The sequence below is a fragment of the Gavialis gangeticus genome, unplaced genomic scaffold (assembly GCF_001723915.1).
Source record: "Gavialis gangeticus isolate Ggan-Ray unplaced genomic scaffold, GavGan_comp1, whole genome shotgun sequence".
NCBI lineage: Eukaryota > Metazoa > Chordata > Crocodylia > Gavialidae > Gavialis > Gavialis gangeticus.
The window spans coordinates 10,345,920-10,360,291 of NW_017728964.1; the positions used below are offsets into that span (position 1 = coordinate 10,345,920).

At 51.1% G+C, this 14,372-nt stretch overlaps 1 protein-coding gene and 1 long non-coding RNA gene across 5 annotated transcripts in view; one reads left to right on the forward strand and one right to left on the reverse strand.

The window, feature by feature from the left end:
* Positions 1-7,122, reverse strand: part of LOC109287571 — a 15,890-nt gene extending 8,768 nt beyond the window's left edge. Inside the window, exons 1-2 of the long non-coding RNA XR_002094896.1 lie at positions 6,668-7,122; positions 4,117-6,602 (exon numbers count right to left, since the gene is read on the reverse strand). This is a non-coding gene — a long non-coding RNA (uncharacterized LOC109287571). The remainder of the gene's footprint in view (positions 1-4,116; positions 6,603-6,667) is intronic.
* SEPT9 (septin 9) overlaps positions 1-14,372 on the forward strand; it is a 291,529-nt gene that overhangs the window by 266,759 nt on the left and 10,398 nt on the right. For all 4 annotated transcript variants that reach the window (XM_019502714.1, XM_019502728.1, XM_019502722.1 and 1 more), the window contains 3 exons: positions 7,900-8,017; positions 11,174-11,269; positions 12,489-12,585. In XM_019502714.1, coding sequence (XP_019358259.1) covers positions 7,900-8,017; positions 11,174-11,269; positions 12,489-12,585 — 311 coding nt within the window. The remainder of the gene's footprint in view (positions 1-7,899; positions 8,018-11,173; positions 11,270-12,488; positions 12,586-14,372) is intronic.

The following is a 14,372-nucleotide window of genomic DNA, read 5'->3' on the forward strand; positions in this document are numbered from 1 at the left end:
TCTTTGCAGGAGTGATATAGAAACTGGGGCAGTTGCAGCCCATTCAGCAATTATTATGTAGTATTTATATTAAAGTAGCACTGAAAGACCCCAATCTAGATCAGAGTACTTTTTCCCAGGGGCTTTTCCAGTTTTATGTTTGTACAAGACACTTCTCCCCCCCCCCCCCCCCCCAAAAAAAAAAAATCACTGGAGCCTTATGGCTCATTCTGATTTCTCTAACCCGTCTGCTCTCCAGGTAACAATAATAGCTTCAGAGTCTGACTCTTCACTTCCTTCTCTCTCTCCCCCCAAAACATGTGTTTCCAATATGAGAAATGGCCCAGTATTGCAAGGGACTTCATTACCAAGCTGCGCACACAGGCTCCTTCCTCGAAATAGCCTTTGGCTGTGTGTAACCCGATACCCCAGCTGGGGGTTAGTGCTCACTCCCTTTGCTGCTGGCTCAGATTGTGGCTGCTCCCAGGGCTGTGGTTTCCTGCCCAGGTGTCAGGGTGAACATCTGGCTCCTGACTCCTCTCATGGTGTAGGATGCAGATAAGCTGGGGAACAGGAGACCTTTTTGAGGGGAACAGGAGACCTTTTTGAAGCCTTAGACTGCAGCTTGGAGGAGGGGAGGGGAACCTGGATGGGAGGGAGACATACACAAGAAATGCTGGTTTCTGAGGAGCCATAATGTTCCTGGTCCACCTAGGCTCAGTGTCGCATGTTTCTTAGCCCCATTGGCACCTATCTGCCCAAATCTCCTGCCCCATTCTCACCTCCTATGGCTCCTGCCTGGCCACTCTCTCCAATACGAATGGCTCATACTGGCAAATTGTTAGAAGAGGCTTCTGGTCAGGGCAGAGAGCAGTGAGCTGCGAGGCAGCAGCATGGGGTCAATGCCAGCGAGGCAAGCCCATTGTTGCTATTCTGTGCCTGCCCACTGAATCAGTGTGCTGCAGAGGCAGTTGCTAGATAACCATTCTCTTGCAGATGGTACAGGTGGGAACCAGGGCTGCAACCATGGGGCTTCAGCTCCAGGGCCTTCAGGAGGACCCATTGGAGCTAAAGGAAGCACTGTCCTGGACAGCAGCAACAGATGCTCCTTAGCCTACCAAGCATCTGTGGCACCCTGCTACTCTTTGGCTCTCAATTTTACTCATCTTCCGATTTCCTCTCCAGACAAGCATCTTACTGCTGCAACTTGCTCACACTGGAAGTGTGCGTTCCCTTCCAGCTGATGCTCAAGGGATAAACACCACACTGTCAGTTCCTTTACACTGATGGAGAATGTTGCAGGGCCATGCCCTTCTCCAGGCTGATGACTTGAGGGCAGGACAGGGCACTTCCTCCCCAGCACAGGTGTCCAGAGCCCTCTCTGCAACACTTGGCTGCTCCCTCCTGTGGGCTTGTCAAGCCTGCAGTGCTGGTGCTGTTCAGACCAGATTTTTCTCTTTGTAGCAGTCAAAAAGATTTCAGCTCTGTTTGAGGCTAAATAGCAACAGCAAAAGCCTGAATGACTTTTACAAGGCTGCTGAGTCTCCCCCTTCAGTCTGCAAGCCTGAGGTATTGGCTTTATGTGCTGGTAGGGTGGATAATTAGTTCCATTTCAGACTCATGCAGGCATTGGGGCTTTTTCTCTCTCTCCCTCTGAAGAGGAACCCAAGAGTTAATCACTGCTGACTTTCTCATCTGATGGCAGAGCCTTGTCTCAGTCTCCCATTGGAAAAGAGCTCAGGGCAGCAGTGGTGGAGCTAACCGGGTGCATGCGCACTCTGCCATTCTCCTAATGCTCCAGCAAGCCCATGTTTGCAAGGCATCAGTAACATGCTGGCTGGGGCTCCTGGCTCAGGGGAGCAAAGCCCTGTCTCCTCGCTACCTAATAAATTCCTCAGCCCTGAGCACTGGAAAACGCTGCTTGACTCTGAATGTGTTTAAAATATGGCATCATCATCCTCAGCTGTTCTACTGTCAGGATGTTTCAGAACTGCTGCTGGACATACTGACACCATCCTGTTCCTGTTCCCACTAGTCATTCCACACCCCAGAGCCAGCACACCTGCAAGAGAGGGAGTCAGGATCCATGCTGCCTCAGGCCTTAGCAGCAGCACTGCCAGCCTGACTTCCATCACAGGCACACAGACAGTGGGGCTGGAGCCCTGTTAGATTCTCAGCACCAGCTCGGAAGACTTTTTTTAAGCACTTTTTTTTTTTTTAATTTCACTGCAGCGTGATCTGGCACATCACTGCAGAGAAATAACTGTGGAGCGACAATGGATTTTATTTCTACAGCTGCAGCCTGCAAGGACGATTCTGTGTTAAAGCCCTGTCTGTGTTGATGGTCCTAGTTATAGGTAACCTCAGTGCCCCTGCAAGCCCTCCGGGGGTGAACAGTGATCTCTTATCAGAAGGGAAGGAGAAGGTACCTGTGAGCATGTCTGTAAGAGGGAGCTCCCCGCTGTCCTCCTGCACCCCATATGAGACGGCAGCCTCGGGCAGAACAGGCCAGAGCTAGGTTACCAGGAGCCAAACAAGGAAATAACTGCTTCTCTCTCTTGAACACTCCCCACCTGTCAGATCATGCCCATTTATGAAGGTGGAATGAGGACTCCCTTCCAGTAGGTTGTACACAATTAAATGTTTTTCTTGCATGCCTTCCTTAGGAGGGTGATGGGTCATGGCAGCTAAAGTGCTCCTCCTTGGGTGCGTCTGCACAAAATGCTTACTGCACTGTAGCATGCCAGTCAAAAACCATGCTAATACACTACTGCACAGTGTTATTAGGATACTGTGCAGTAAGTATCACAAAAATAGTGTGCCGGTGCTACTGCTCAGTAATTGTAGGTCTGTAGTGATTACGCATTTAATTAGTACTTCATTAAGCAAGTACTAAACTAAATGCGCAGTAACTACTGTGCATTAATGAATGTGTAGGTGCGTCCTTTAGGTCCCAGGATCAACACTCCGCAGTGAGGACCAGGGTTTCTGTCTTTGGAACTCAGGTGCCCTCTGGCCTTACACAGAGCAGCTGCTTCTGTGCACAGTGATCAGAGGTGAGGAGGCTGAACCCTGCACGGACCCTGAGCCACAAGCTCCCAGCTGTACTGTATTGCACTTCGGTAAGGGATGTAGCTGGACTGGTGATTAGGTTTAGCCATCCTTCCCCCTCACTGCTATTGATCAACCATAGCCATAGTGCACAGGACATCTACTAAAGGATTACGGTGTAAGTCAGCTTTGAGCCCTCAAGGCTTCATGGGTGCAGTCAGGCAATGTGTATGTTCTGCTTTGAAGCTTGGTACTTAAACATCAAGCCGGACTTTTCTGCCCGTTGGCTGAGTCTTACCCAATCTACTATGCAAGTAGCAGGAAACTGGAAGGGGAGGAAGAAGTCATTTTACACTGTAAATCTCCAGCTGCAGTCCCTCCAGCCTGGCTTTCCCAAGCCCAATGTGGGTGTTCAGCCTCAGAAGGGGGTGCGTCTGACTGTGCCATAGGAAGTACAACTGTTTGGGAAAGTCCATGAAGCTCAGCTTTCTACAGAAGCCAGAGGAAAGTGCTCAGCAGGATGGCGGGAAGTTCTGTCTCGGGGACTCTGTGGGAAAGCCCTGGCCCGGCAGCATGCACAGCTTGCTCTGTTTGGGCTCCTCTGGCGCTTTGCTTTGGGAGGGAGTTTTGCTGCTTGTCAGCTAGCATCCCTCTCCCCTTCAGTTGGCGGATGCATCTCAGGTTACAAGTCTGGGAGAGAGCTTGTGTCCCTGAGGCCTGTGCCTGGCTCCTGGATGAACCACCCCAGCTCCTGGGAGCAGCTGCAGCAAGGAGGTTCTGAAGAGCCCTCAAGGGCCACACACTGCTGGGCTGAAATGGTGCAGCCCTGCTGTAGGCAGCTTGCAAGGAGGGAGATGTGCTTGGTAAAGCTTTTCATCTGAGTGAGAAGCATGTTCTAAGGTCCTTCTTATCCACCACTGATTTGCTTCGACCTCTAGAGAATCCGCTGCTGCAATACTGCAGCTGGGCTGGGCAGCAACTGACGACAAGTGTCCTGGTTTTAAGAGTGTCCTCAGGGGTAGGGGAAGTGCAAACAGTGATAACTTCTTGCCAGCTTCCTCCAGCCCCCGATGAAGCCTACCTCACACCTGTACCTCTGCCAGATCTCACCCTTTGATTCTTGCTCACCAGCGTGCTCCCTTGGACGTGACAGCCAGCTTCTCTGCAGCTCTTGGTGTTGGGAACAGTTTTGCCATATTTTCCCTCTTAAATCCTAATGTAAAATCAGCCTACCCCCACACATCTGTTGAGAGATACTCCCTTATCCTTTATAAAGTTAAAGCACGCTGGGAGAACAAGACAGCTGGAGAAGAGTGCAGGCTGGAAGGAGGGTTAGGTGCCCTACTACGTGAAGACCTCGAGATCGGAAATTATCACCATCCCTTCATCTAGCCTGGAAGACTGCAGTACTGTACCCCCCTACTGCCACACTTGAGCGGATCAACGGAGAAGAGCGCCATCTACTGGATCAGGGGGATGGTGGAGTTGGGACTGTGATTCTTCTCTTGCTGTGATGCACGTGCCTGGTCAGCTGTGACTTGTCTGCTTCTCACCCCAGTACTGAATGTATGAACCGTAACATGCGTGACCGTGTACCTTGCACTGAGGAGACTCCCCAGAATAGCATTAGAAATACTGCAGCACCAAGAAGAAAAGCACCCTGCTGTTCTGGCCCCATCACCAAACTGCCCCAGGATGAGCCCTAGTGTGATGCCAGGCGATACAAACCTCTGAAGCCAGTTGTCTGCATACCTGGATACAGATGGAGAGGTGGCTTGTGCTATGTTCTCAGACTAACAAAGGGAGCCCCAGCACGCCCCAGTTGTCAGCGGAGGAAGGCAGGCTGGGTAACAGGGTTCCTGTCCTCCCCTAGAATTGGAATCCAGAGGCATGGCTGATTGTCAATCCATCTGCACTGGCTGTAGACTCATCCCTGCCTTCAGCCTAAAACAAAGCCTGATGAAAGACGCAGAAGCATGCTCTCAGTGGGGAAGAGCTTTTTAAAGAGAGAAAAAAAACCTACTTGAAAAATTGCAAAGAGAAAGGGGGGAAGGAGCGCTCTGGGAAAGGAACACAAGACAGATGCTTCCTAGGAGGTCTGGGAAATACATTATGCTGAGCTCCAGGCTATGGTTGCCAGCAGCAGCCTGCTCACATGTGTCCATGGGGATTTTCTTGTAAAAGATGAACCGAGCTCTCGCTTCTTTGGAGCTCAGAGCAGTCTGCGACTTCTGCATTGTTGTTAGGACCTTGTTTGCCCTCGCACTAAAGATGCAGTCTCTGGGCTTTATGTTGTGTTTGCCCCATGCCCCCTGCTCACTAGCAAAGAGAGGTTCTGGAGGAAAGGCAGGGGGCAGTGAGCCCAGCTCTGCGTCTGAATGAATTGACCTCTCTGTCTCAGTCAGATGTCAGCTCTGTCCAAGCCTGCAATTCTAATAAGTTCACTCAGTTGTAAGCCAGGGCCACTATGCCCAGAGAACATGGAGAAGTACACTACCATGAGGGAGGAGGGGAGGCTCTTATGGCAAGTTCACCAACCCTACCCTATCGGTACATCTTGGTGGCACCTCCTAGGAAATGTTCCTCAGCTCCACCCGTGAGTCCAGGCAGATTGCAGGTGGGGAGAAGAGCTTCACTGTTGGTTAGTAGCTGCTGAGGATCATGGTGATCCCATCAAATGACTGACAGATCAGGTCTTTAGTATAGCCCCAGTCCTATAGGCTCCCCTGAACTCTCTAGGGCCCTTGATTTCTCTGACTTAGAGGTGCTGGCTGCAGGCAGCAGTGCAGAGCCGCAGTCTCCTGGCTATGTCCTCTTCTTCTTGTCCTGCAGCCCATGCTCTGTCTGCTTGTCCAAGTGCCTCTTGGCAGGATCCAGCACTGGCCTTTTGGATTCCTGGATCCATCTGGGTGCATAGCCATTTTGAGGTCACCCTCCTAGCAATTTGAGCTCCCTTTCTGATCATAGTTTAGGCTCACAGAGGAGCCCTGGTTTGTGGCTCCAGCTCTGGCACAAAAGTATATTTGACCTCCTTGTGCCCCTCTTTCTTTCTCCAGCTGTCAAGTGAGGATCAGCAACTTGCTGACCTACCTGGCAGGTGGAGGCTGAGGGCTAATTACTGTGAAGGGTTAGAGAACATGTCAGTGTTGTTCCCTCTGGCTCCAGCACAGGCCTCTTGGTTGCGTCTCGAATACTGCATTGGCCACACCACCTGGGCCTGGGCTGGCTTCAAGCAGTTGGGTTCCTTTGGACTCTTCCTCCAGCACCAGAGCATTAAATGTTGTTGTCCCTTTATGCCAGTGCCCCCTGTGCTCCCAGCATCTCGACATGGCGCGATGCTCTCTTCCTTACAGTAGCTAACTATGTGTGCTCCTGACCCTCCATTCCCCAAGCCAGCTAGGTCCTGCTGGCCCCAGGGCAGTGGCTTGCTCTCCCCCAGCAGCACATCTGGCCACATGCTGAGGCAGCCAGAGGAGGCGCCAGGATCATGCCTCACTTAGGCCAACAAAAATAGCTGTACATCAAAACACCCAAATCATTTTCATTCTTCAAGGGGCAAGTTGGGACCCCAGCTGCGCTCCAGCCAGAAGGAACATTCCTGATCTCTTGTCCCTGGGTTTGATGTGGTGGGTGGCACCTGCTCTGTTTCCCTGCTCATCTGGTATAAAGGCAGCTGCTCTTGGGACCTTCACCCTGCAGTCTAGAAGTGTGATTTCAGCCCACGTACACCAGAATATCTTTAATACCCAAACTGCTTAGTCCAGGGTCCAGTACCAGTGAAAATGCAGTGTCCTAGGTTTCAGGGCGGCCTGGAATCCGAGTATGTCCCCAAGATCACAGATGAGCTTGGATGGCCCATTTGACTTCACTGCTGCAGTTGGCCCTGGTCCAGCTACTGGGCTAATAGGGCTCTACCGATGTGCACTGTAGTCATGTCTCCTCACAGCACTTGGATCCTAAAGAGGCTTCTGGCCAGAGCCTTTTAGAAGGGCAGTTTCTCCTAACAAAGAAAATCATTCAGGTTAAAACCGTTTTCAGACTTGGGTGTTTTGATTCGTTTTTGCCCTCGTGACATTTTTATGCCTGCGATAACTGCAGTGCCAGTTCCACATCTGCTGCTCCCTCTGGCAGTGAATCGGTTCCTGTCTGTAACCTGCAGTGACAGGGGTGTCATGTGGGGTGAAATTCAACCCTGTGCAGATGGGACACTACAAAGCTAGTGATTCACAGGCCCCTTAGTCTGCATGGGGATGAATTTCACCATGCGTTGGCTTCCAGCCAGGATTCCACCTCAGTCTCATTGCACACTTCTGAAACCATGTGTGATATGGGAAAGCAAAGGGGCATATGAAAATATCCAGTGGCCAGTGGTCACACTTTTCTGTCCAGGCCCAATGCACAAGGAAAGCAGCTCAGCCTAGCAGATGGAGCCCAGTCAGGCACGTCTGAGTGCTGATCCCAGTTCTGCCAAGGACTTGTGCAGCCTGCAGCATATTCCTTAAAATCCTCTTTGGCTTAAAATCCATGAGAAGATAAAAGCTCCCCTGCCAGCTTCACAGGGGTACTGCAAGGGTTCCTAACCAATAGGCTGGCACTTTGAAAGCAGAAACATAAGAGATAGCCTGGCACTTTGAAAGTAGAAAGGAAAGTGTTATAAGCGTTTGCCTGCAAAATGTGTGTGTGTGTGTGACAGAGATGCACTCCCACGCTTCAAAGTAACTGTTTCTTCTTCTGTGATGCATAGTTTCTCCCCATCCCTTTCTCTCCTTCGAATGTCCTCTGTCTACTGGGTAATCGCTCCCTCTCCCAACAGCTTCTGGATCCTAATTGCTGAAATCTGATTCCCTTTCTCTCCTGCTGCATTTGTAGACTCCGACCACTAGACATTGAATTCATGAAACGCCTGAGCAAAGTGGTCAACATTGTCCCAGTCATCGCCAAGGCCGACACGTTAACGCTGGAGGAGAGAGAGTACTTCAAGCAAAGGGTAAGGGGGTGGCAGCCACTCTCCGCTCTGCACTGCTTCCCTTGCCCCTTCTCCCCCCTCCCCACCAGGTCTGTACAGCCAAACTGCTGGCTGGGAGCCCAGAGCATTCCTTGGGCTGCGGCCCTGAGTGATCCCATGTGGCAGAAGGAAGGGCCTTTGCCTCGAAACAGTTCCTTGTGTTTCTCTTGGATCTCTGTCAGCTCAGAATAAATTTCAAGCCCTTGGTCTTGAGGCTTGTTCCTCCTCTGTCTTTTTTTCCCCCCTCCAAGTCACTCTTGCGTTGGGAGGCTGGTGCTGTGGTATGCAGAGCCCTGAAGTGGCTTTTCAGGGAGCCAGCATCACTGTGCAGCATCATGCAGTGATACAGTAACCAGATAAAAATGCATGGGTGTCTTCTGAGTTCAGCTGGGAGAGATTTACACGGAAAGCAAAACATGAAATTCCCCTGCTCGCAATGGTTGGAAGCTGGTGGTGGGGAAGCTGAAAGGAACTGTTTCAGTCTCCAGTGAGGCCTGTGGTTTCCTTGTGCAGCATGCATGCCTGGTGCTGAGGAGGGCGGGGGCACTTGATTTGGCTTTTGATAAAAGGCAAGAAGCCCGCTCATGTAACTGATGATGTGGCTACAGGCATGATGGGCTCAGCATTTGCTGCAAAAATAAGCAAGCCACTGATCACCTCTTGGCTTATTGCTTCTTGAGCCTGAATTGCATTTTTGAGCATGAATAGCCCAGGTATTGCCAAAGCCAATAGTTCAGCCAGCTTTCCATAAATATCCACATGGAATGCTGTGAGCCCCAAGCAGAAGGGAAATGAATTGGGGTTGTGCTGGGGGTGGTAAATGGCTGGGAAAAGGCTGCAGAAGGCTTCTGTCCGCAAGTCCAATATTAATATTAACCCATAAAGGTACCATTGGAGGGGAGCTTTGCACTTGGTAGCAAATAGCTTGCAGTGACACTGCTTAAAAGCAAGCCAGGCTCCACTACTTACGTATGGCAGGAGAGTGTAAATACACAGCTGGGGGGGGTGGGTCCTGCACTGCTAACCCCTGTACTCAGATCTGCCCCAACCTCAGATGCAAAGCTGTTCCCAGTTTGTTCTCATCCTTACCTTGGGCACAGGAGCCAGTTACTCTGGGGAGGAATCCAATTTTTGCACAGTAGATTATGGGGGGGAGGGTGCTGGAGAGCCAGAGAACCTGCCCATGCTGGGACCTTACTCTGACAACACAACAGATGGAGGTGAGCTGCCCTGCTGGTGAACGTCATCGGCCTGTTGCGGGGGGCGTGTTGTGAATTGCAGTCTCAGACTTGACTTGGAGGTCGGATCCAAATTTCACAGCTGGTCCCATGTCTGCAACGGGCTGAGCAGAGACCTGGAAGTGCGGCCAGAACTTGGGGTTAATCAGTTGATCAGACTGCCTGTGCCCTTGGGAGACATGGGACGAGCTAGTGCAGGCTGGAGAGGGTTATAACAGTGGCAGTCAGGGGTGACACAGTGTAGTGTTTCCTGATGACTTCTCCCAGATCATTTGCTCCGTTTAGAAGTCACAAGGCGAGGGTGCCTCTCTTTGCCTGTCTGACTGCTGGAGCTGCACATTTAGTCTGGAATCTAACGATCCATCTGGCCTCTCTGTGCCTCTGCTGTCGTCCCTGGTAATAAAAGCCCGTGCTGTCGGAACTGAGCTGACAATGCTGATGATGCGTCAAGCACAGCAGAATCCAGCTGGCTCTTGCACTGCTGAGCTGCTTCTGCAGTTAATGAACTCAACTCACATTTATCAGGGAAGCAGGAACCACTTCAATCAGCAGGCATCATCCCTTTAGTTATTTCAGACGTGCAGTTGGAATCTGCCTTTAGTTGGGTGGCAAAGATCGCTGTTGAGCAATAGTTGACCCAGGTAATAGATAAGTGAAAAAAGAAGTTGACTCTTGCTTTACATTTTTGCTCATAACCATGGTCTTGAAATCGTTCCCAGCGGGAAGGAGCCCTGTCAGAGCAGGGTGACCTGCCGTTTGCCGTGTTGGGGAGGGAGTGATGCACTGCAGCAAGGACCCACACTCCGCTGTCCACTCCTGCCAGTATGCATCACCTCTGTCTCAAGGACATGGACCTGAAGTGGGGGCAGAGGGAGGCCAGTCAGGTGTCTGGAAGGGGAGGATGCACAGCTTCCCCAGCCTTTGGTGGTACCCAGGACATCAGGTTTTGAAGCAAGGTTCCCTTGAAAAGTTTTTATCCGCTGCAGCCTTTCCAATGCTACATTCCAACTTTTAAGCCCTTTTTGGTTTGGGTGTCACCTTGGTCTGGCCAGGACTTCTCAGGGCTGTTATCCTATTTGCTTTGTGGCATTAGCCTTCCCTGAGCCATGGTAACAAACTCTGCTAATCAATGCATGATGTTCCTCCTTCTGTGCCCAAGTTGTAGTTCCTTCCCCAACCACTAAGCATGGCTGCCAAGTCCCTGCAGTCTGAACTAGCTTTGGAGGTCCTTGGATTCCAGTCAGGATGGCAGTAGCTGTCTCAGTAGCTGAGGCCTTGTTGTCTTCCCACTTTGTGCAGCTGAATTGAGGCATGTTGTGTCATGAGACAATTTCCTGCACATGGCTTTGTTGCCAGGCTCAACCCCTACATTTAAAAGAGATAATAATGGGTTTGAATAGAAAACACAAATATGTGCATTAGCAGCTCATCAAGCCTTAGATGTGCCTGTCCCCATGTGGCTTCTGGTTTCTCTTCCAAGGAGCGAACAAATTCTGGAAAGTGACTTGCAAACTCACTCTAAGGCAGCCAGACTTAGCCCTTGGGGCTTTCTGGGCTTGTGCTTGAAATCTGTCCTTCTGCTCAGCACCAAAGCAGAGTGAGGGTCTCTTAGGACTTTGCTGCTTGCACTTTGGGCATATGTTGGGTGGGGTTTAGCACTGAAACACGCCCATTAGCTAGGGTTATGGAGGGAGGCAGGGAGGGGTAAGGCAACCTTGTCTGGCTTCCTCCAACCTGACTGAGGCTAGGGGCTTTCCTAGCATCCTAGAACAACCCAGGGTGCTGCCTGGAAGTGTTTGCTGGGTAGGCTGAGAGTCATAGCCACAGTGCCTCCAAGACTGCTTCCTCTGCTGTTTCTCTCTGGTATGAAATCTGATTTTTTTCTCTCTGCTTCTCTCAGATCACAGCCGACCTTCTTGCCAATGGCATCGACGTGTATCCTCAGAAGGAGTTTGATGAAGACCCTGAGGATCGGCTAGTGAATGAGAAGTTCAGAGTAAGTGGTTGGTGGTTTCCCCAGCTGTGTTTTGGGCCAAAATGCTCTGGGATTGGGACCTACACCTCCAAAGCCATAGGAATATTGGGACACTCCCCAAAATGTCCTGATGTTCTTGTTTCCCTGCTTTTTCATGCCAATGCCCCATTCTCATGAGTTTTACAGGCAGGATGCTGAGCCCTTCCCTTGTGACAGTAGACTGCTGAGGTTTTGCTGTACCTTCCCACTGGGAGAAGAGGTAGAAGAGAGTAGCATTCGCTCTGGTTCTGGATCCCCGACACCAGATCAAGAGACCAGACACTTGTGGGGCTGAGGCTGTTATATGCCTCCAGCTGCCTTATTAAGAGTTGGTCTGGCTGTGAAGAGACCAGCTCTGGTTCCAGACTGTGTCACCTTTTAAGGTGTGACTGCAGCTTCCACCTGTGTTTTAATCTTTCAAAAACCTTTAATAAATGGGTGAAGGAACCCCTTCATGCTGTTGCTCTTTCCACAAGCTCTTCAGGTGATAGTGTTTGTCTAGTTGCTGGGAACAGCTGTCAGGGAGGCTGGGAAATCTGTTGTCAGAAGAGCATTTCTCCTCGGGCAACTCCATTTTCATGGCCAACTGAGGTCCATGACAGTAGAGAGAGCATTACTGGAATGGAGCAGCCAGGACTGAGGTGCATTAGCAGATCTGTGTCCATGCCCACTGCTGGAACAGAAGGGCCCCATGGGATGGTGTGTGCCAGCAGTGCTGTGTCAGAACCTGCCCTGCATTTCTGATGCCCTGTGCCCCTTGCCTGGCTTTTACAAGGCCCCAGGTCCCTGTTTTCACGTCTGCTGTGTTAAGTGTAGCTATGAGTAATTGCTGCTCCCCACTTGGGAGACTTTCTGTGACTCCTGGCTTGGCCCAGCAGGCTGCAGTGGTGCTGGGTTTATAGCGTCCTTTGTCCAGTGTGAGGATGCATTGCCCACATTGCTCAAGTGCAGAGGAAGCAGTAAGATAACGAGGAGACCCTTCTGTAGGAATCTGGTAAAAACAGCCTCCCCCTGTGCATGTCCTAGGAGGAAAGCACCCATGGGCCAGGCAGAAGACTGAACTAGTAACTGTTTGCCAGCCACCCCCTCAGAGCCTTTGCTGCTTGTCTAGGTGATACTGGTCACAGACTTTGCTCAGTTTGGTCTACTTGCTGACTCCCAGGATGGAGCTGTTCAGTGAGTGCCACTTCTGTTTCTCCAGGAAATGATTCCATTTGCGGTGGTGGGCAGTGACCAGGAATACCAGGTTAATGGAAGAAGAATCCTGGGAAGAAAAACAAAGTGGGGCACCATTGAAGGTAGGGGCTGCTGTTTCTCTCTGCACCCCCACATCTGTCTTTGCCTGGGATTTCAGCCAAAGGACCAGAGGATGTCAGTAGAAACCCACATATAACAAGTGGATGTGGGCTGGAGTACACACTGCTGCGCTCTTGCCTTGTACTGAAGACTAGCAGCTCCATGTCCATAGTGTTGGAGAGCTAGGGGGAGTTGTCCAGGCCCAGGCTTCCCTGTTGTCTGGTGGCTGGTACCAGACCAATGTGAAAGGACTCTCATCAGTCTCCATCAGTAGAGAATCAGACACACGAGGCAAGAGACCTCTTCAGAACAGTGATGGGGCCATGCAGATGAGCTCAGACTACTGCTGCCTATTCTGTTTCTGCTCAGTCTCTGAGATTATTCAGGCAGCACCTCCCATCACCCTCCATAGCCTCCAAAGATGAAGCAATGCAGAGCAGACAAGCCCCAGCTAACTGAATCCCCAGTAGGCTGCATGGGAAATGGGCACCTCTGAGTTTCAAACCATGCTTTAATTACTGATCTCATGAAATGACAAGTCCTTCTGGTGCTCATTTCCAAGTGCTGGTGCTGGCCATGTGGGCTAAGGGAGCTGACACTCAGTTGGGAGGAGAGGGGGAGCTCTATGGTTCCTGATGTGCCTTGTACTGAAGACTAGCAGCTCCATGTCAGGAGCTAGGCTTGGTAGAGCTGAAAGGACACAGAACCCATTGAGGGTACATTAAGAGAAAATCATGAGGCTGCATTTGCCTCCTCACCTTCATTGTCCCACATGCTGGAAGAACAGGGAGGAAATACGCCAAGTGCACTGTGCATGACCTTTCCTGCTAAACTTGACCTTGACCATGGGTAGGAAGGAGGTGTGCTAGTGGTGTAGGGGCCATGGCAAGGGTCCCATCCACATGTGCGTTCTCTTAATCCCAGGGGAAGCATTGGCCATGGAGAGGTGGTCAGAAGGGGGTAGCGAGGTCTACCGCTCCAAGTGCCACACCTGGTCTGGGTGAATTCTGCCTGTGACCTGCTGGACAGCCTTCAGTGAATCACTTTATGTTGAGAGCCTCTGTTGAACTGCCACCCTTCCTCCCTTCTCTGTTTGGACTAGCCCTCTAGGGCCAGCAGTCCCTTGCTTTCTATGTACTGTGTCTAGCCTGATAGAGCCTGATCTCAGCTGCGGCCTCCACAGTGCTTCTTGAATAGAGATAGGAGCCCCCCTTCCTTCACTGCACACAAGGCCTTAAAAGACTCCAGCCTCTCAGGTGCCCTCCATGCTCCTTCAGCCCTCTTGCTGCCAAACACACCAGCCCCTCCCAAAGTAGTGCTCCTTTCGGTGTCCTTCAGGGTGCCAGGGGTTGGTAGAAAGTTGGACCAAGGAAAGAGAGGCTCCTATAGACTCTTACGGAGTTGGGGGTCAATTCAGAGTACTTTCAGGGGCGTGACAGGGAACTGAGGACCCGTTGTTCCTTTTTTATTTTTGCCCCTGTTTTCTGGTCTGAGGCCATCATCTTTCACTTGTGCCGTGCAAGTGCTTGTGGATAGCTGTCCTCCAGGGCAGGTCATGGCCAGCTCCCAGGGCTCTCACTGGTTGCATCTCACAGGCCATCTTGGCTACATCAGGAGCTTGAGACCAGAGTGCTGGGGTGTGAGTCTGCACACTGCCTGAGTCTCAGCACCCATAAGTCACAGTTTAAATCCCCCATCAGGGACACCTCTGCAAGGTCTCTTCCCCTCCTTTCCATGCATGCATATGCCCCTTCCTTTCTACCCTTTTTCTCTTTGTCCTTCTTTTTTC